At 37.3% G+C, this 23,327-nt stretch overlaps 1 protein-coding gene across 1 annotated transcript in view; it reads left to right on the top strand.

Moving 5' to 3' along the window:
- Positions 1 to 23,327, top strand: part of cacna1hb (calcium channel, voltage-dependent, T type, alpha 1H subunit b) — a 73,705-nt gene that overhangs the window by 30,717 nt on the left and 19,661 nt on the right. Inside the window, exons 5-19 of the mRNA XM_067442141.1 lie at positions 670 to 982; positions 2,620 to 2,712; positions 5,597 to 6,254; positions 7,800 to 8,149; positions 9,308 to 9,459; positions 9,550 to 9,735; positions 12,223 to 12,340; positions 14,739 to 14,894; positions 16,637 to 16,721; positions 16,825 to 17,012; positions 19,587 to 19,925; positions 20,320 to 20,420; positions 20,533 to 20,656; positions 21,352 to 21,420; positions 21,782 to 21,966. Coding sequence (XP_067298242.1) covers positions 670 to 982; positions 2,620 to 2,712; positions 5,597 to 6,254; positions 7,800 to 8,149; positions 9,308 to 9,459; positions 9,550 to 9,735; positions 12,223 to 12,340; positions 14,739 to 14,894; positions 16,637 to 16,721; positions 16,825 to 17,012; positions 19,587 to 19,925; positions 20,320 to 20,420; positions 20,533 to 20,656; positions 21,352 to 21,420; positions 21,782 to 21,966 — 3,117 coding nt within the window. The remainder of the gene's footprint in view (positions 1 to 669; positions 983 to 2,619; positions 2,713 to 5,596; positions 6,255 to 7,799; positions 8,150 to 9,307; positions 9,460 to 9,549; positions 9,736 to 12,222; positions 12,341 to 14,738; positions 14,895 to 16,636; positions 16,722 to 16,824; positions 17,013 to 19,586; positions 19,926 to 20,319; positions 20,421 to 20,532; positions 20,657 to 21,351; positions 21,421 to 21,781; positions 21,967 to 23,327) is intronic.

Below are 23,327 nucleotides of genomic sequence, written 5' to 3'. Positions count from 1 at the left end.
CAGCTTTTCAGTATTTTTTTTTTTTTTTTTAAGATTTACAGATTTTCTAATGTGTTGAAAACTAGGTACTTGTCCTGCCAGTTTTATGTTAGATATTTTTTGTAACATATATGTGTTATAAATCATAGAATCATAGAATGCCTGTAAAGTCTACCATATATGTGGAAAGTATCATACATAGCTATACAGCTTTATTTAGTATTTTTTTATATTATTACTGTATATCCACATTTGCCATGTAACTTAAATTTGGCATTAGATTCTGTAATCTTAAATGATTTCTATCTTTAAAGAGTCTCTTTATTCAGTAAAATCCAATTACAAATAATGCATCACACATAAAAAAGTTGTCACATTGTTTTAGCATCATTGATATTCTATTATAATTTTTTCAATATTTTGAATAAAAGTTACTTTGTTTTCATTTTTCAATTAATTTTGCTCTGTTTTTGTCTTATTTGTTTGTTTGTTTGTTTTAAGCTTATATTTTATTGATTGCCAACATCAAGGAGTCAAAATGTAAAAATTATATATATATAATTTAATTTAAGTTTAGACTTATTTTATTTTAAGAAATTTAATTGTTTGTATTATTTTAGTTTTAGTTAATAATAACCCTATACAGTGCATGTGTCTCTCCCTAACCTATTCCATGTGGTCTGTCTGCAGGCTTTATAATGTTTCGGAGTCTGTGAGCGAATACTACAGACTGGAAGAAACAGACGACATCCCCTTCATTTGCTCCACCATTCGGGAGAACGGAATGTTGCACTGCTACAATATTCCCAAACGCAGAGTGGGAGGGGCTGATTGTGAACTCACACCTGCTGATGTCAACGATCTTGATTTTAAAGAGCCCCCTCATCATGGATGTGTAAACTGGAACTTGTATTACAACAACTGCAAAGCAAGTGAACAAAATCCCCATAATGGGGCTATCAACTTTGACAACATTGGATATGCATGGATTGCTATCTTTCAGGTGTGTATGCGTGTTTGTGAGTTGGAAAAAGATTAAAGAACATAGAATGAGTTTATGTATAAAACAAATAGGCGTAAAAATCAGGCATAACATTATGGTGGGACAGGTGAAGTGAATAACACTGATTTCCAATTGATCTGTTCATCATAACACATGTTAGTGGGATATATTAGGCAGCAAGTGAACATTTTTACCTCAAATTGTATGTGTTAGAAGGAGGAAAAATGGGCTAGCATAAACATTTGAGTGAGTTTGAGAAAGGCCAAATTGTGATAGCTAGACAGCTGGGTCAGAGCATCTCCAAAACTGCAGCTCTTGTGGGGTGTCTGTGCTGAACCCACAACAGGGTCATGGATGCCCAAGGCTCATTGATGCACATAGGGAGCAAAGGGTGGCCTGTGTGGTCCGATCGAACAGACGAGCTATACTGTAGCTGAAATTGCTCAAGAAGTTAATGCCAGTTCTGATAGAAAGGTGTCAGAATACACAGTGTATTACTTACACTGCGGCTGCATAGCCACAGAGCAGTTAGGGTGCCCATGCTGACCCCTGTCCATCGCCGAAAGTGCCAACAGTGGGCTCGTCTGGTCTGAAGAATCATGTTTTCAGGGGCAGTGTGATGTTTTGGGCAAAGTTTTGCTGGGAAATCTTGGTTCCTGTCATCCACGTGGTTGATACTTTGACACGTACCACCTACCTAAGCATTGCTGTAGACCATCTACACCTTTTCATGGAAATGGTATTCCCTGATGGCTGTGGCCTCTTTCAACATGATAATACGCCCTGCCACAAAGCAAAAATGGTTCAGGAATGCTTTGAGGAGCACAACAAGTCTGAGGTGTTGACTTGGGCTCCAAATTCCACAGATCTCAATCCAATTGAGCATCTGCCCCACCTCACAATAGGATTTACATAATCTGTTGCTAACATCTTGGTGCCAGATATTACAGCACAATTTTAGGGGTCTAGTGGAGCCTATGCCTCGATGGGTCAGGGCTGTTTTGGCAGCAAAAGGGGGACCAACAAAATATTAGTGATGGGGTCATAATGTTATGCCTGGTTATCTTTTATATATATATATGCAATATATATATAGCAAAGTCCTCAATGTTTTTTACTAAGGCAGTTCAAGACTTATTTTTCTCTACTTGTGTATTAGACATCTGCTCCAAGTTGTTCATTACAATTTTCGCTGAGTATATATTCAGTCTGGCAGGCGGTGACATTTTTTTTATCCTCACATATCCTTTTGGCGCTAAGAGACACTTACTTGCAGAGTTGGAAAATGAAATGAATGGTTGCCAGGGGCTACAGCGAGAGTGAATCCTCTTACATCAATAACCAACTTACCTGTCCCAAGAAATCAAGTTTTATCATGTTCCATTCTAATCTAATATTTAGGTGCAACAATATTTATCATATTCTTTAGTAATCTGATTGGGAATGTGCATGGACATTTATCTGGTTTCTGAGTAAATCCAATTGACCACAGCATGACATTTATCATTCCATAGAGTTTTCTGACCTAGTTTTCTGGAAGCAATGAACAATATCAGAAGATGTCGCCCTATATTTTAAGCAAGACTTGCACGGCAGATGTCGTAACCTATATGATCCTGTTTCTGTTTTCTCATCAGGTCATCACCTTAGAGGGATGGGTGGATATCATGTATTATGTCATGGATGCACATTCCTTTTACAACTTCATCTATTTCATCTTCCTTATTATTGTAAGTGTGCAGTAATTAATTAACTGATGCATCTTCCTCTCGTTTAACCTCTGCTGGAGTCTCTGCTTTCATTAGTTGCATTGAAGTGCTTTTTGCTATCATCAGGGATGTAAATTACTAGAGTAATTTCACTTGAAAACTATACTTTAAGAGATGAAAATTAAACTTCTCTCATCATTTAGGATAATTTGTGATTGAGCACTAATGAAACTAAATGCTGGTGCATTTCTTGGGAGAAAATCACACTTTTTACACATTAAAATTAGACCTTAGACATTTACATATTTACTGTACACAAAAAGTAGTACATATTCTTCTGGTCATTATTGTGTAAATCTATCACTGCATTAAATATTTAATATTTTATGTCTCAATGAACTAGCAAGTCATATCACATTATTTTGTTTCTACCTATAATCATTGAGTTCAACCAAGGTCAGTGATTAACAACTATGTATAAGCAACTATAAAATCATATGCAGCTGAATTTTACACTTAACTATTTCTAATAACACTTTTCATTCTGGTATGCCCTAGAGCCAAAATTGTGATTAAACAGGCCAACATTTGGTGCATGAAATGTACTTACAGTAATTGAGAATATGTCCTTTGGCTTTTGATTTCATCAGTCAATGAAAAAGCTAAAAGCAAAGGTTTTACTTTTAAATGTACACTTAAAGGTGCAGACAGTGAGTCCTGAGAAAAGCTGTTAAAAGTGAATGGACCAAGCCAAGCACTACAAAACACTTGCCATTCAGGAGTAGTGTGCACTCATGATGGAGGAGGAGAGAGAGTGAGCAAGATAAGAATTTAAAGGAAGACTGTAGAAAGGGAGATGACATGAGGCTGAGAGACATTACAAAATATAAAAGGTCAGAGGAATATCACTGGAAAAAGAAGGGTTATGATCAGGCAAGGGCTTTAGGACCTGCTTTAATATCAGAAAAGCTTTCCAGTGCTGGAGAGACCTAAACGTTGAGTTGTTCTTCTCCATATGTAAGTAACATTGGATTGCTATGTTTCACAGAACCAAGATATACTGTTGATGTAATGTTGTAGTAACAGGACAGTTTTGAGTGTCATTGTTTGTGTGGAGCTGTTGTGCTGCTTGAGACTAACAACCAACTATTGCTTGTATATACAGTACTCTTGTGTACTGTTCTTTTTTTGTTCTTCCCTGCCATTTGTTTTTAACAGAAGCAAGCTAGTAAGAGTATATGTAAATCCCTTGGCCTCAAGAGGCACATCAGCACCCACCTCTAATGCAGATACACTGGTTCGGATCCCGCTTTGAAAGAAGAGAGTTGCAATCATCTTCGCTTTATATTTGGCAAAGCATAATTGTGCTTTCCTTCAGCTATGATAAAGAGACATCCAGTCATGCATTGAATGCTTGTGCATTTTGGGGGCAGAGCAATGAAAGGAGGGGTGTGTTGGTTTTGAAAGGAGGGGTGTGTTTTGGTTGTAAGTACATACATAAGTACATACATAAGTACATACATTGTAAGTTGCGGGTTGCATACATCTTTCGGATGAGGCGTTAAACCGAGGTCCTGACTCTCTGTGGTTATTAAAAATCCCAAAATGTGCTTCAGAAATAAAAGAGTAGGGGTGTAACCCTGGCATCCTGGCCAAATTTGCCCATTGGCCCCGGTCCATCATGGCCTCCTAATCATCGCCCTATCCTGATGAGGAGACTCCCCCCTTCTATGTAAAGCGCTTTGAGGACCCAGAAAAAGCACTATTTAAATGTAACATTATTATTATTATTATTATCAGATTATTAGTAAAGTAAAATTACTTTTAAATTTAGAACGAAAAAATAGTTACTTTTTCAAAAAGTAACGGAAGTCTATCATGAATTGACTGACGCCTCTTCTGTCCCCATGAGAAATCCTGAGTGTAGAGGCATTGTGTGAACATGATGGTTATTGTAGTTGTAGACTAAATGTGAGCTGGCATTTACTCGTTGCACTTGCAAAAACACCTCCCCCATGTTGTCATTATCATGTGACCTATAAGTGTGAGTTGTGTATCATATGCATGTTGTGTGTCCATCGAATGCACACTTCAGAATCTCGCTGGAAGTAGTAGGTCATCCAGGTACTTCCTACTTTTACTCAGTACTCTGAATTTAGACATGCTTCTTTTGTCACATACTTTTTTTTACCTACTATATAGTAGGGAATTATGCAATTTCGGATGTAGCCGGAGTGTTGAACTTTCTTCTCCTGCGTCCTAATATTCTGTAATCCAGTATGGCAGCACAGCTGGAAGGTTTGTTTGAGCTGTGCCCTCTAGTGTACAGGTGTGAATTTAGTAATATAATTAGTTATTTCCTTTTTTTTTTTTAGAGCGTAACGCATTACTTTTTAAAAGTAACTTTCCCCAACACTTGATTTCAAATATCAACAGTTTTTCTTAAAATTCAAGTACTGCAACTTTAAATATTGACATTTTTTGTCAGTATTTTTTGCTAGATACTTTCAAAAAAAATGACAAAAATATTTAAAGTTTACTAATTGAAAGTAAAAATTGTACACATTACCCTTACGTTAACTTAAACTACCATTCAAAAGTTTGGGATTTCCAAGGTTGCATTTATTTGATCAAAAATACAGTAAAAAATGTACAGTAAAAATTAATGAGTTTTAAAATAATATTACAATTTATAATATGTTGAAAACAGTGAACATCATTCAGAGGTGATAGCCTTCATACAGTAAACATTTTTCTTGATAAAAAGACTGAAGAAATGTCCTGACATGTGCATGAATACCCAGTGACAAAGCGTCAGTATACTTGTAGTAAGGTTTTTGCATTTACCATTAGTAATCCTGTAATGATTTTGAACTCGTTTTCAATATCTCTGATTTGTCTGCAGGTAGGCTCCTTCTTCATGATCAACCTGTGCCTAGTCGTCATAGCAACACAGTTCTCCGAGACCAAACAACGTGAGAACCAGCTGATGAAAGAGCAGCGAGCGCGCTTCCGCAGTAATGAATCTACCTTAGCTAGCTTGACCGAACCGGGGTCTTGCTACGAAGAAATGCTGAAGTACCTCGTCCACATTTGCCGTAAACTTTGTCGCCATGCCGCACGCCTCTATGGCGAATTATGTCCAAAGAGACGCAAGGGCGTGGCCAATCCCAGCAGCTCCCTCTCAGTGGGCGGAACTAATGGATTTTGGAGTGACAATGGGACAAAGATGGGTCCGACCCAATACTGTATGCTGCATTATCATCACCCCCATCAGAATCAACATTACCTCAGCAATGGCATAGAAATGAAAACCCTTCATCTCGATAGAGACGCTCAAAATTCCAAAAAGACCCCATCGCTCCCTCTTGCACTACAAAATTTCAAGGGTTTGAGGCTCGGTATGAACTATCCCACCATCCTGCCCTCCAAACTGTACACAAACTCACATACTCGCTCACACGTGACCGGTGGGGTCAAAGCACCAGCTTTCCATCATGGAGTTTATGGCAGGAAGATCTCTGTTTGTAGCGGATACCATGATACTTACAAGTTGCAGCACGGTAAGAACACAGATAAGCAGTATTCTGTTATCTAATATGCAATTAGATTCATATATTAATTGTGGCTTAAAGGAACAAATACTTTTTGGGCCACTGTAAATACTGTAAATTATATTTAGTAGAAATGATGCAATTTCCATGCAAAAACTGAAGTGATTTTTGCCCTGCTGTCATGTTTAAAATTTGACTTTGGGTTTGTGGATTAAGAGTAAATTATTTCTCTGGGGTTTTAACTTAATAACATAGATAATGAAATACATTTTTTCCTTAGCTTTGCGCACTTGTTATGCCCTAATAATTCCAAATTGAATTGAGGGAACCGTCTGCACAAACACACACTCTGTCTAGTCATTATTTGTGTGCTTCTTGACTTGAAATTACTGTACATGGTGAGGAAGCGAATTTAGTTAAAATATATTCATAACTTTGATTTTTTTTTAACATCACATTCTTGCCCACACACCTGTGCAACTGCATTTAGATAGATATTGCAAAATTTAAGCATGTAGTATGTAATCAGGTTGCCCTTTGACAGGTTCTATTTTTATATATTAAATAAATATTCCTGTAATTGCATTTATTGATGATGCCTGTGATTGATTAGGCGCTCAAGAAATGTTTTTTATTATTATCAATGTTGAAAACATCTGCTATATATATATATAATTTTTTATTTTATTTTTTTTGGAAACCATAATATATTTTTGATGAATAGACCATTTAAAATAACTTTATTTATTTAAAAAAAAATGATCTTACCCCAATTACCCCATTCTTTGGAATTCTGCAAATAGCCAATACCATTTAAATGTTGTTGTTGTTATTTTAGGCCAGTAGTCATATATTATTTCCACACAATAAAAGTGGGTGTTCTGACAAAGGCAATAAACAGTAGAATTGTTGATTTATATAATGCTAAAAACTATAAAATCTTAGAGAAATTCAGTTCGATCCCATTAGGGTAATTAAAGGATTGATGCCAAATTATGATTAAAAAATACTCATGAAATCCTGTACATGTTCATTTTTGACTGGGGCTGGTGTCCTCCATCTATTTGAAATTATCAACAAGTATATTAATCATAAATATTGTGAATTTCATGTTGGAGAAAATCAAAACTCAGTCACAGCAGATGGGTCTCAAAAAGCAGGTGTAGACAGACTTTGCCCTGATTACAAAAGAGAGACAGTATCGATCACTATTGCCAAAGCAGAACACAGAGCATGTGTGCTAATGACACATGCCTGCAGTGTCCCAAACCGTAATCAATTCGCTAATGCACCACTGGATTGTCTAATTATTAGGTTGCATTTGGAGAATTTTCATATATATATATATATATATATATATATATATATATATATATATATATATATATATATATATATATATATATATATATATATATATATATATATATATATACACTGTGTATTTATACAAGCATGTGTGTAAACTGGACCTCCTTAGTGAGAGCCTTTGTGACAACTTGCCCCAGTCCCACCATGTAGTGTAATGTTAAGTAACTTTGTCCTTCACTGCAGGTGTGTATTCGGGCACATGCTTGAGTGTGTGTGCAGACAGCAGGGTGGGGCTGGTGTCTTCAGAGTCATCCTCTTGCCCAATTTGCGTTCAGGAAAGTGATGGGGTTAATTGCGACTCCAGCAGTGAATCGGACCCAGAGAAGCAGGGGCCAGACGTCAGCTTCGAACAGAGGAAAAGAAACCAAGAAATGAAGGAAAAGGAGTCTGGGAATGAGAAGCGTGCGTGCATGTGTTTTCATTATGCCAGAGCCATTTTGAAACGGATTGTGGACAGCAAGTACTTCAACAGAGGGATAATGATAGCGATCCTTATCAATACACTCAGCATGGGTGTGGAGTACCACGAACAGGTAAAAACATACACTCATTTACACACAAATGAGATCTCAGTATCAGAGTCGTTTATAATAGACATCAGAGAGATTAAATAAGTGTCCTGTCCTGCTTCTGAGTTTTAAAAGAGAGCTTTACAATATGTAACCTAATTATAAAAGTATTTCAATGAACTATAATTGAAAAGAGGAAAACTTTCCCACACAATTAAATTTAGCTTATATATTTGTTTTATTTTGTACTAGGCCAAAGCTTAATCATTGTTAAGACTCAAGAACAAATTATTATTGAGCATACCACCACCACAACAACAATAATAATAATTAAGAAAATCATAATGCTTGTAATTTCTAATATGTGTGCATTATTTTGGATCTCAATCTGTGCAACCTAAAAACAAATTGTATTAGTGTAGTCCTATTTCAAAGTGATTAAGTGCCGTAAAAAAAATCTGTTAAAAAAGTTCACGAATTGTTTCATGAGAAATATCTAAGACGTAGTTGATTCCTAAATGAAACATAACCATAATGACTACCTTAATACATCTCCTGAACTATGAAATAGCAACTTTTGAGCAATACAATTTTCCTCTAGTGTTATGGCTGGCATATACATATAAATATCCTAGTGTCAAAAACACTCATTGTAACACAAAGTGATCACACTCTGCTGTGTTTGCGGTGCGATTGTATGCATGTTTATGGCTCATATTGCATTTAATTAACCCCCCTGGTTTGTATTAGTGTGTCTATGTCAGACAGACAGGGAGTCTGAGATTAACCGGTTTGAGGCAGAGGACATTCACACTGTTGCCAGGGAAATGATTATTTACATTACAGTAGACACGGTTAATAACAGCGCTCGCCTGCTCTTCCTCGCCAAGAAATAAAACCACATGGAGAGAATGAAAAGAAGCATAAATACAATGTCATGACAGAAACAACACTGTAGTTTAGCTTTTGTATAAATTGACGTTAGCACCATGTGTTACAGACCTCAAATCATGTGGCTTGTAGAGGAGAGGTGTGCTAATAATTTTCGAAGTAATTGGACTGCCTTTTTTATCTGGTGGACAAAAGACTGTATATACCTACACGTTCACACAAATATACATTGGTTGGCTATGAGATAAAACTAGAGTAATATTCCATATTCTTGTTCTTTTTTTCTTTTAGCCAGAAGAGTTGACAGACGTGCTGGAGATCAGCAACATTGTCTTCACTAGTTTGTTTGCGTTGGAGATGCTCCTGAAGCTTTCGGCCTGCGGTCTGTTCAACTACATCAGCAACCCCTACAACATCTTTGACGGGATCATCGTTATCATCAGGTTCTGTGCTGTTCTGTTTCCTTTACATCTCTCCTCCTTTTGTTGTAAATTCATATTTTGACCACACGCTCTGTCTGGTTGTTTCTACAGTGTGTGTGAGATCGTTGGACAAGCCGACGGAGGCTTTTCGGTTTTGAGGACGTTTCGTTTGCTCAGGGTACTAAAGCTGGTGCGGTTCCTCCCTGCTCTGCGCAGGCAGCTGGTTGTACTGATGAAGACCATGGACAATGTGGCCACCTTCTGCATGCTACTGATGCTCTTCATCTTCATCTTCAGGTTTGAATGAAAGTGCTTCCATACAAGAACAAGAGTGTAGTATTGACTGAAAGCAATTGAGTCTTATTGCATGTGGACCATAACACTGTGTCCTAACCAGATGTGGTGCAATAAGATTCCAGTGACAAGCAATTTGTCTTTCCACACCAGATTCGACACAAATATGAGAACCATCTAAATCAATCAAAAATCACAGAAGAGTGTGTGGGCGGAGTCTGCAACCACACTACATTCGCAATGAAATTGATGACTTTGTATGTTGTTGTTCCAGCTGTGACATTGCAGAAATAGAAACTATTTCAATAATAATTGTATTATAACCAATATTTAGATTATTGGTCAACATACACTATATTGCCAAAAGTATTGGGACATACCTCCAAGTCATTAAATTCAGGTGTTCCAATCACTTCCATGGCCAAAGGTGTTTCACGAGTTCACACCTACAAATAAGTCAGATAGAATAAATGGTATGCTTATTTGGCATGCTGTCTGAGTAGAGGGCTCTGAGTTTGGTATGTGACCCAAACCCAGAGTACTCCCCCCGTATCTCCGGTTAGGAATGTAACCGGTGAGTGTGTGGAAGATGGGGTGGTGGAGGGATGCTGAAAACCTGTCAAGAAACATTGGTGAGTTGTCTGGGTATTTATGTGATCCTCCACTTGAGCTGATTGGTAGACATGTTAATTACTGATTGCTGACAGCTAGTTGGAATGACATCCTGATTGGATAGATCATTTAAAAATCAAGCGCCTAGGCATGCAGACGCTTCTGCAAACATTTGTGAAAGAATGAGTCGCTCTCAGGATCTCCGTGAATTCAAGCGTGTTAGGTTGCCACCAGTGCAATAAGTCTATTGGTGAAATTTCCTCAGTAAGAAAATGGTACTTTTTTTTTAGGGGATGGGCTTGGCCCCTTAGTTTCAGTGAAAGGAACTCTTAATGCTTCAGAATACCAAGATATTTTGGACAATTTCATGCTCCCAACTTTGTGGGAACAGTTCGGGGATGGCCCCTTGCTGTTCCACCAGACTACACACCAGTGCACAAAGCAAGGTTCATGAAGACATGGATGAGCGAGTTTCGAGGAACCTAACTGGCCTACACAGAACAACTTTGGGATGAATAAGAGCAGAGACTGCGAGTTGCAGGAATGCCTTCCCAGAAGATTTGAAGCTGTTATAGCTGTATTCTTATTATTGTCTTTACAACTGTTTTTAACTATGCTTGTTTTAAATTTCTATTCGTCCATATGGTACTCTTTTTTTTCTCATGCATTTGTTACCACTGTTTTAATTAATTTCTATGTAAAGCACTTTGAATTGCCATTGGGTATGAAATGTGCTATACAAATAAACTTGCCTTGCCTTGCCTTGTAAAGGGTGGGCCAACTCCATATTAAACCCTATAGTTCAAAAATGGGATGTCATTCGACATTGAATGGGATGTCATTTGTCATTCAAATCTTCTGGGAAGGCTTTCCTGGAACTCGCAGTCTCTGCTCTAATTTATCCTAAAGTTGTTCTGTGCACGCCAGTTAGGTTCCTCGAAACTCGCTCATCCATGTCTTCATGAACCTTGCTTTGTGCACTGGTGTGTAGTCTGGTGGAACAGCAAGGGGCCATCCCCGAACTGTTCCCACAAAGTTGGGAGCATGAAATTGTCCAAAATTCATGTGCATGTAAACCAGGTGTTCCAAAACTGTATGTTTTGGCGATATAGTGTATGTTCTTCATAGTCCAGTTCTTAGACCATAATCCACAATCTTAAATTCACAATGAAATAGAAAAAGTAGCAAGAGATCTTTTCTTCCGTATTGTTACGTCTAAGTGGAATGCAGGTGGGGACTTGGTTTTAAGCATCAGCTGTTCAGGTCAAAACATTTTTGTTTTTAAATTAAACATGCGCTAATGAATTGTTTAAAATTAGATCTGCAACATATAAAAATGTTTCATGACTTTAACACAACATTATTTCAATCCAATCACATGAGTTTGGAATTAATATTCTCATAATTTTATAATACTCAAAGTGGCAGTGTTATTTTTGCATTATTAATGGTAATTGTAATATCATTAAATATACTATTATAGATTTTGTCAATATTTTGAATTTTAGGGTCCTTTTTAGGATTTTAGTTTTTAATTAACGTTAGTCTGTCAAGTATTCATGAAAATATTAATTCAGCTTCATTGCCATAATTGTTATTTTCATCCATAACTAGCAAATATCCGCCTTTTCGGGAGTATTTTTATAAAAAGAAAATGCAGTGTAAGGATGATGTTTTATTCTGTATCTTGATAAATATATCCGTGGTAAATTGGTGACACAAATGTCACTGTTGCCTGAAAAGGACCCTGATATTCTTGCACCGTGTAATGCAGTAGATGCATCATGTAAATTTGTTTTTGCAACATTTCTGATTTTTGTCTCTCCCACTTGTTCTCCCGTCACTCTCTCTCTCTCTCTCTTGTCTTCTGTGATTTAGTATATTGGGAATGCATCTGTTTGGGTGTAAGTTTACTCTTCGTTTGGAGAATGGAGACACGGTGTCTGATAGGAAAAACTTTGACTCACTCCTCTGGGCCATCGTCACCGTTTTCCAGGTCAGAATAATGTTCACAAACTGTCAAATAAGCTGTATGTCAGTTCTTTTTCAGAGGTAAAAAATATTTCTGGGAGAACTAATTATTCTTGCTTAAAGCTACACTGTGTGATATTTTCCCCCATCTAGCGGTGAAAAGGTATATGACCATCCAGTGAATATTAGTTTCTGTTCCTCTCAATTCTGATTTCGTTTTAACTCCTACGGTGGCCGATTTAGTCCAAGATTAACATGGCAATCCCCCTCTTCACATTCGGCACGGTGCCATCGAGTGTTAAAACGCGAAAGGCGAAGCTTTGGTATGTCCCTCTTTGGCTAATGTACTTTCAAGATGGAGGGGCAACATGGCGACCAGCATTCGAACCCTCACCCGTATGTATTTTCAATGGCATACTATAAATTTACGAGAATACTTTATTACTTGAAAGAAGTAAATATACATTAATGAGCACATATATTTTTGAAAGAACTAAATGTTTTTAGCTAAGAATAAACTAAAAAAGTTACACAGTGTAGCTTTAAAGCTGAAGTCCGTAACTTTTTGCACTCTAGTGGTTTACAAACAGAACTGCATGCGTCTTGTGGAAGAACATTGCAGCCGGAGCTACTTTTCTCTGTTTATGTCTATGGCGGATCACGCAGGGACTGTGCTCCTCCGCAGCGGTACCTACCAGTCTGGCCTGAAATAGTCCCAATATAAATACTTATTATAAGTGTACCATAATGATTCAGGGTAAGACAAAAACACGGTTAGGAAAATGGATTCATGTTGTACATTCTCATTATATAATTTTTGTAAATCTTGAACACAAAAAAACTTACAGACAGCAGCTTTAAGTGACATAAAAGTCATATTTAGTGAATGATAAAATATTATACAAGTAGTTTTTGAAGCTGCTGTTCCTGAAATATTTTTGCTGACCACTGGGAATCTGTAGGTCACTATACTGATGGTTGAACTTATTAAAATCTTACAGCGGCTTGTATTCATTTAAAGTCCAGAAATATCATTTTTGGTCTTAGGAGGCAAGTTTTGATTAAATACTCACTCCTCAATGTGGGAACAGCATTTTACAAAAAATGCTGAGGCAAGGGATTGTGGGTATTTAGCCTCCCTTAAATGAAGTAACAAATCCTTTAGTGTCAGAGCAAAGCAGTCATTTCATTTTTGAAGCTGTACATTAATATCTATGATTTGTACATACATTTGTAAAGCAAAACTATATTTTTTCTTCTCCATCTATTATACTTTATAAAATCAATAAAAAGACTCACATATCCTGTATATGAGTGTATGTGTTTATGTGTATGTCAGTCTTACTTTTAAGGGATTATTCAAAGTTCTACAAGTTGTGTCAGAGTTGAAATTGCTGAGGTCATCAAAACCTGCCCTATAATATTGCAGACACGATGAGGTCATCATCCCTCTCCCTGCAGTATTGGGTAGTGTGATGAGGTCACCAGGGGTGACACTTGTGCAAATACTGATATGGTGCTGTATTAACTCCGGGCCCTGAGGGAAGCCACCAGAGTCAGGGTTTCTTCGGAACAGGGAGCCTTTAATTTCCCTAATCTCTGAGTGTGTGTGTGTGTATGTGTGTGTGTGTGTGTGTGTGTGTGTGTGTGTGTGTGTGTGTGTGTGTGTGTGTGTGTGTGTGTGTGTGTGTGTGTGTGTGTGTGTGTGTGTGTGTGTGTGTGTGTGTTGTAAGCAGAATATAAACTCCAGACTGATCCTGCTGTTTTTCCTCTGTTCTAAATCAGTCTGCAGGAAGAGGAAGAGATGTGTTCGGGTTCTGCCGTGGATGTCTGTGTGAAATGTGCTGTAGTAAAGCGAAAAAAAATAGTTTATTTGCATTTGCAGTTGAATTCTAAATGAGCCACTTAGGCCGGGGACACACTGCAAGCGTGCCGTGAGCGTCTCGGCTGCGTGGCGTGTCCGTTTTCGTTTCGGCTCCCATGTTAACCGGTTAGCGCTTGCATACTGCCTGCGTCAGCCGCGCGGAAAACGTGTGCATGCTACAAATAGAAGAGACGCCTATTTTTCACGCGACACGCGAGCGTGTTGGAAGCGTTTCTAGGCAAAACAGCATAGGAAAAGATGATTATATGCCATTTTGACACGAATACATATTAATAAATGACATTTTCATGTTTGAAAGTCTTTAGGTTAACATAAATGCAGATATAGGCCTACTTGTAATAATAAAAAACACTACATGCCTTAGTATTTAGAATTAAAAATATATATATATTTTATAACTTTTAGTTAGTGTAAACACTAAATAGTTTGAGATGAAGTTTGGTGTTTATTGGTGGTTAGATGTCATTTACCTTTACTCAAAGTGTGAGACAATTTAAAATGTTAAATTTGTGCTAACAGTCATCCTGTGTCTTGACAGATTTTGACCCAAGAGGACTGGAATGTGGTTCTGTATAACGGCATGGCCTCCACCTCCCCCTTGGCGGCTCTGTACTTTGTGGCCTTGATGACCTTTGGGAATTACGTCCTCTTCAACTTACTGGTTGCCATCTTAGTAGAGGGCTTCCAAGCTGAGGTGAGATGTCAGATATTGGACTAGGGACTGTATCTATTTTCTTGAAATGTTTAGTTTGAAAAGTGTGTAAGATCGTTCTTTGAAATAAATGATGTTATTCTGCATCTAATGTAATGACATTGTACACTCTGGCCTAAGTCTCTAAATACTTTTTTGAGGCTACTACTGTAACAAACAGCTCGCTGAAACTACTTCCTCTTCTTTGCAACAGCTGTGCGAATCCTCGGCATGAGTGAATTAGATGTGGCCATACTGCATTTAATTGAGTTTCTAAGAGAGAATTTTTCACGTTAAGAGTGAGATGTTATCAGAGGACTGGAATTATTGCACTGTAACTCAATTACAGCACAGTAACCATTATGTACACCATGAAAAAAGGTATTTCCTTTGAGCGCACATGGAAATGAACAAAAACATGCTCTTGTTTCTTTTCGTTATTGGTGTCACATCAAAGAGATTGATTCTGTGGATCGGTGTATGTTTGGCTTGTGTGTGTAATTTTCATGTAGATGAGACTCATCTGTAGTGTATAAGCGCAGGCGCCGGGCTGCAGCTGGTGTGATGATGTGTTTGAAAGGAACACGCTTTCACTCAAACCTTCTGTGTTTCCTTTTTTCCCTCTGTCTTTTATCTATCTCTCTCTCTTTTGTCCGCGAGGTAATATCATATTGCACACATACACACACTTCTGACACAATACTCCAGTACACATTTACACACACTTTTCCAGTTGTTACTCTGATGGATGCCAAATTCCCCTTTTTCGCTCTCTTTTTCCATCGCTATTTTTGCCACGGATTTACAATACATTTTGGATTATCAACAAGTAAATCTCACTCATCCAGGAAGTGTTTTTGGTTCGCCCCTCTTTTTTTTTTACAATAAAATTAATTTTGAGTGGGTTTTCACCCAGAAACAGTATAGTAATGGCCAAAAGTGATGACCAGAGAGATAATATTTGTTTTAATTGACCATACAAGTTTGATTAAACCATCAAAATATGAGTAAAATATCTCTTTATATATATATATATATATATATATATATATATATATATATATATATATATATATATATATATATAATTGTTTAGGGTTTTATTTTTGTATTAATTATATATAAAATGCAAACTACAGTTACAGGTTTTATTTTACTATGCAAAAAAAAAAAAAACTTATCAGAGTTTCTTCAAAAAGAGTCTCAGGAAAAAATATCTATACATTGACTACAGCATAATCACTTATTAATATTTCATAGTTTTTTGCATGTGTTTATAATTTCTTTGTATGACAGCCTGGGCAAAAATTATTTCTGCAAAATTTGGTATGTTCCATTGCGTTATTATAAATAAACACCAAACACAACTAGTATTTGATTAGAAAATCTTTAACAAGGTTTTAATAATATTTGAATAAAGGGTGAAGATGTGAATGTATTGTGGAAGTGAAATGGGTCTGAATGCCATTTCATGTCATTTTAAACGCTTTTGAAAGTGGAAGAAGTTCAATGACTCATCAGGAAATAGGACGAGGACAAAAATGAAAAACGGTTAACTAAGCATGAAAGTAGAGAGGAAAGAGAAGAGAGGAGTAGAGAGTTTCATACCCTTGAAAGAGCAAATGTAATTGTGTTTGTTCTGCATTTATTATGCTGGCCTTGTGTTGTTTGGGTTGATATGAAAGTGTAATCCTTCATTATCATTAATTCTGAATTTTAGCCTTTAAATGTTATTTCTCTCTCAGGGTGATGCTAGCAGATCAGATACTGATGATGACATGTCGTCTGACTATGATGATGAGGACAAACTGAGTGAACTACTGAAATCAGGTGTGTGCGCGTGTTTGTGTGTGTGTGTTTGTGTGTGCGTGTCTTTGTGCACAGCTGTTCATATGTGTTTTGTCATTTTATGCTAATCTCTTGTTGATATTAGGATCAGAGATAAAAATGCAGACATTAATGCCCATCTCCAACGGACACCTGGAACCTCGAGCTTCAATGCCACCTCACAACACACACATACAACTCAACGCCACACCCAGAACTGAGGTGTCACACATCTACAGCCAATCACGGCGCAACAGCAACACCTCCACCGAACCCCATGACCAGAGATCCCTGGTGAGTAGTAAATGCCATTACATGTAAACCTACACAAATAGTGTTCACCTCTATTTTTCTATATGCATTCTAATTCTATATCATTTGAATGATCTTTTTTAAGGCCTTTTATACACCTTACATGGATATTCGTTTCAAATTTTCAGTATGAAATTTTGAAAACAGACAAGAATTTTCCTTCTTCATTAGTGGTTTTACCATGGCATCTTATTGTTTTTATTTAAAAAAAATGATGATTGTGATGAAAATGAATATTGAAACGCAAGTGACATGCGGGTGATTGTATAAACAACCCCACCTGACCGACCTTTTCAACTAACCCACCGCAACTCGGGCCCCCCCAATATATATATATATATATATATATTGCAAATATAAAAAATATATATATATTGTAGCAAATGCTCATCGTAGAGCCAATTTATGAATTTATTTCATTTTTTCTTAACAATTAAAATGCTGCATGTGCTTATCTAATCGAAGTGTGCGTCTCTCCCCCGACGTTCACAACAGAAATCCCGCCCCCTCTCAGAAAATACATAAAACTGACATTACTGAGCAATATTAGTTTAAAAGTAGCCTATTAAAATGGTACAATGGCATTACTCAGTTCAGCGTGTTGGGAAATCGCCAATCGGGCATTTTGTCCAGTGTGAGGAAAGGGGTTAAAAAGGCTATAAGGTGCCATTTGGGGCCTAAAACAGAAGATTAACCTACTTATTTTTATCTTTCCTCACGCTGTGTAGAAACAATATTGAATCAACTGGCCCTGGGTTGAGACGGTTTCTTCTCGCCTCTATGACACGACCTGCGGAGCTGAATTTGCGCTCACTGGCTGCACTAATGCTGGAACGCAGAGGCTCCTCCTTACCAATGTATTTTATAGTAAATTGTGTCTAGTACTATATGAATTACAAATGTTTCATTGGCATCTTTATTTCAAACGCAACCCAAATATCATTAAAAATATTTTTGGATAACTCCTAACCGTGGGTAATTGGATCTCATTTCGGATCAACCCGTGCATCACTGATAGACAGCACATTTAGAAATGTTAAATTTTACCTACCTGTTATATTTAATACTAAAATAAATAAATACATAACCAAGTATGGATAAATTAATAAATAAAATGTATGAAAATACTGAAATATTCAAAAATTTATTTTCGGTTTTACTTTCGGTTTACTGCTGTGATCAGTTGCCTTATCATTCCTTTTATATGTAAGTGCTACTTGTGCATTAAATTATTTTAATGCACAACGTGGAGACAACTAACCACCTGATGCTAAGCTAACTACTTTCAAATCGTTTAAAGGTGCACTATGTAGTATTTTTGCAGTAAAATATCCAAAAACCACTAGGCCAGTGTAATAGATTTTGTTCAGTTGAGTACTTACAATATCCCAAATGAGTCCAACTATTTGTAAATTGTGAGAAAATTGCTATTAAACCAAGGAGCCGAGACGTGTCAGCATAGCATTTGAGGGAGGTGCCTGTCAATTGAGTCATATCTGCGCTACCCTTGGTTTTATTTGAGCGCTTTACTCTTAGCAGTGTGAACATGTCACAGCAGCGCCGAGCGAACACACAGAGTAACGTCATAACATCATTTTAAACACACTTAAATGTATCTAATATGATAAACAGAGCTGCTTTACCTGACTGGAAAAAGCGGAAGTGCGCGCAGCCAGCGACTGTAATAAAAGTCCCGGTGCTCGCGAGGCGGGTATTTGTTTAACAATTGCTCCAGCAACCGTGCTCAGCTCCACAACACTCATTAATAACCGCATCATTGAAAGTGATTTCTGCCCGTGTCCTATTTTCCACCGGCTTTGAGGTGAAGATGTCCCAGGATGCTGCGCTCAAAATTGGCATCATCAAACTACACCTTTATTGTGAATAGGCGACCTCTAGTGGACAGAAAGTTTATACCATGGTCATTTGCCAACGTTGACGAGTAAAAAGTGGTTTTGATGAGAGAGAGAGAGAGAGAGAGAGAGAGAGAGAGAGAGAGAGAGAGAGAGTGAGGCGAGAGAGAGAGAGAGAGCGAGGCGAGAGAGAGAGAGAGAGAGAGCGAGAGAGAGAGAGAGAATATAAAGAGAGTGTATAAATAATATAAGATAGTGTTCCAGTAGCAAAGCTATTTTGTTAAAGTTGCGGCAATGGTTCAAACACATAAAACCCTGCGTGTGAGTAATGCTCAAGCAGGCATATTGTTTTAGCAATCCAATAGTAGAGGGCTCCAGCGAAAGAAAGGTACAAGCGTGGTGTAGAAGCAGAAGAATTGTGTTTGTAATAGTTGTGAATGCACTTAATTTTTTTTGGTCTGCTGCAAATACGTGCCTCGGTAATCTAAGCAGTGAGCAAGATTAGATCAGACAGGCATCAAGTTGTTAATATATAAAGGACATTTGTTAAAATTTTAGATTGAACTGTCAAAATTGTCTCTTTTTTTCCTCTCACTATTCTAAAAAAAAACAAAACAACATATTGCTTTTTGAATTATTCTTACATACTACACCATCGGTTGCATTTCATGATAAACAGCTATAATTTGTATGTGTGTTGTAGTCCAGCCTTTGGGGAAGTCGCCGCTCCAGTTGGAACAGCCTTGGCCATGCCCCCAGTCTAATAAGGCGTGCTCAGTCGGGGGAGCGTGAGTCGCTGCTTTCTGGAGTGGGACAGGACAGCATGGATGAAAACCAATCAGATGATGGCAAATCCAGCAGGACCGGCAGTCTGGGCGGAGTTTCATGTCTAGGGTCGTTTGATTTCCCAGAGCTTTTGCAGGTTCCACGCCCATATTTGGAGTGTAATGGCAGATTTGATGGAGGTTATCCATCCTCTACAAACATTACACACCCCGAGCCAACGTCCACAAAAGGGGCGGATGATGATGAATTTGAAGAGGTGGGGACTTGTCTTCAATCATTTTTATTGTTGATTATACCAAAACACTAATCACACAGGTCAAATATTCACATTTTTGAATAAAGTGTTCAAACCTCTTATTTTTTTTAGTGTATGTCACATTTTGCTTATATATTGTACACATCTATATAATATACAAACCTATCCTTAACAAGCTGCACATTCTAAGTGATCTAACTCACAAAGTTTGACAGAAGGGTTGTAAGATAAGTGTACAAATCCCATACATTTCGATTTTAATATACTTTAGCATAATTGTAGCATCACTAGTTTAGCACCACTAACATTAAACTACTACATAAAATCTATTTTCCATTATTCCATGCATCTTTTGTTTTACCTGGTTATTTATTTTTTATCTGGTTCTGTTTAGAGCTGGTGTCTCATTGTGAAGAGACTGTTGGAGCCGTATAAACCCCAGTGGTGCAGGGACCATGAGGATTGGTCACTTTACTTATTTTCCCCTCATAATAAGTGAGTAGCAACACAGAAACCCAGCCAACACACACATATACACAGCTAATGAATGCTGTGCTTGCACATTCTCATGGTATACACACCGCTATTTCCCTCTTGTTCTCTGCAGGTTCCGAATGCGCTGTCAAAAAATCATCACTCATAAAATGTTTGATCATATTGTGCTGTTCTTCATCTTCTTCAACTGCATCACAATTGCTCTAGAGAGACCAGAAATCCAGCCCGACAGCATGGTAAACACATTTTTAGCACTTTTATTTAACTCTATTATATATATGTACACTTTTTGTTATGTATCTCTTATGGACACCAAGGCTGCATTTATTTAATCCAAATTACAGTAAAAGAGTAATAGTGTGAAATGTTATTGCGATTTAAAATAATTATTTTCTATGCAAATATATTTTGAAATGTAATTTATTCCTGTGAAGGCAAAGATGAATTTTCCGCATTATTACTCCAGTCTTCAGTGTCACATGATAGTTCAAAAATCAATGCAATCTACACTTTGCTGCTCAAGAAACATTTTCTTTTACTATCAATGTTGTAAACAGTTGTGCTGCTTAACATATTTTTTGGAAATGTTTTTTTCAGGATTTTTTTATTAATAAAAAGTTCAAAACAACAGCATTCAGTTGAAATAGAAAGTCTTTACTGTAACTTTTAATCAAACTAATGCATCCTTGCTGAATATTTCTAAACCCATTATCATAATCAAAAATATAATACATTTTTGAAAGTACAATGTCCATTGTAATTCCATAATGAAAATATACTGCACAATAAATACTTAAAAAGCCACTTGGTGACTTCTCATCAGTCGGGGAAACGGTAAAATCTCAAAGCTGCACTTGGTCTGTAACGAATATGGTGCATTTGTTGCCATTTTAAATTACATTTTCATTATTCTTTTATCATTGTTTGACAGGAGCGGATCTTTCTGAAAGTGTCCAACTACATCTTCACTGTGATCTTTGTAGCTGAGATGACTGTGAAGGTAAGAGATTAATTTGTAACACATTTGTACATTTATAATTGATTTTAAAAAGGCATACATTTTAGTTACATTTTTATTAATTTGGTAGTACTTTATTTTACAGTCCTGTTCCCCATGTAAATACTATGTACTTATTATAGTTATTACAATAATTACGTAATAAGTAGATACTCAGATTGATCCTACCCCTAAACCTAACCTTAACCACTGTAGTTATCTTATATTACCCAGTACTCTCTTAGGTAAGTACACTGTAAGTGAATGTTATTTAAGTTATATTTTTTATAAAATAAAAAAATAATAATGCAATATGCTGATGACGTCAGTGAGGATGATGGTTATGATTGTTATGCTGTTGTAGGTGGTTTCTCTTGGGATGTACGCTGGCCCAGGCTCGTACCTAAAGAGCAGCTGGAATGTTCTAGACGGCCTGCTGGTATTTGTGTCTATCGTGGACATCCTGGTCTCACTCGCTTCCTCTGGCGGGAACAAAATCCTGGGTATTTTACGAGTTCTTCGACTGCTCAGAACACTAAGACCCTTGAGGTAAGAATTTTATTGAAGGTATGCGTGGGTGTGTATAAATGTGTGGAAGAACATTATGTCCTCCATTGTTGGCTGTTGTAATATTCTTAAAGGGCTAGATCACTTATATTTCTTCCATGGAACACAAAAATAAAAGTTTAGCAGAATGCTCGCACTGCTTTTTTGATACATTGAAAGTGAATTTGACCAGCGTCACGCAACGATAAAGTGTCACAACCCTTTTCATTTGAATAAAAAGCTGCCTTTTTTTCGGCAGGATGAGCAAAAGGATTTTGGCATGTCCAGCGGTGCAACAAAGTTGTTGATTTTACTTTATGCAAATAAAATGCGACTTTCGAGAGTGTCAACCAATAACGGTGAAGTCAGTGGAGCACCCATGTTCCTACACTACATCCTGTAGTTCCAAGCCTGAATATTTTCATGAACCCAGATGGACTGGTGCTTTTGCCGCAGATAAATTATGAAATGAATATGAAATAAATAAATTAAATTTATTGGATATTTCAAACTTTTGTAACAAATCAAAAACTGAAAAATTGGGCGTGCAAATTTTTTGCAACAATTTTTTCGGCCCCTTTACTTTCAGTGCTGCAAACTGTCTCCAGAAGTTCAGTGAGGATCTCTGAATGATCCAATGTTGACCTAAATGACTAATGATGATAAATGTAATCAAGTCTCTGTACAAATGCATCTGCACTGTGATTGTCTCAGAGGTCTGTTTAAAATGCAGAGAGCATCATGAAGAACAAGGAACACACCAGGCAGGTTCGAGATACTGTTGTGGAGAAGTTTAAAGCCAGATTTGGATACAAAAAGATTTCACAAGCTTTAAACATCCCAAGGACCACTGTGCAAGCTATAATATTGAAATGGAAGGAGTATCAGACCACTGCAAATCTACCAAGACCTGGCCGTCCCTCTAAACTTTCAGCTCATACAAGGAGAAGACTGATCAGAGATGCAGCCAAGAGGCCCATGATCAGTCTGGATGAACTGCAGAGATCTACAGCTGAGGTGGGAGACTGTCCATAGGACAACAATCAGTCGTATGCTGCACAAATCTGGCCTTTATGGAAGAGTGGCAAGAAGAAAGCCATTTCTTAAAGATATCCACCAAACAATCAAACACACCAAACAATGTAACAATGCAAAACGTTATGTTTGGAATAAAAGCAACACAGCTCATCCCCCTGAACACACCATCCCCACTGTCAGACATGGTGGGGGCAGCATCGTGGTTTGGGCCTGTTTTTCTTCAGCAGGGACAGGGAAGATGGTTAAAATTGATGGGAAGATGGATGGAGCTAAATACAGGACCATTCTGGAAGAAAACCTGATGGAATCTGCAAAAGACCTGAGAC

The sequence above is a fragment of the Pseudorasbora parva genome, chromosome 4, assembly GCF_024679245.1.
Source record: "Pseudorasbora parva isolate DD20220531a chromosome 4, ASM2467924v1, whole genome shotgun sequence".
In the NCBI taxonomy this organism is placed as follows: Eukaryota; Metazoa; Chordata; class Actinopteri; order Cypriniformes; family Gobionidae; genus Pseudorasbora; species Pseudorasbora parva.
The sequence above is the reverse complement of the archived record's forward strand: the minus strand, read 5'-3'. Positions and strand labels throughout refer to the sequence as shown.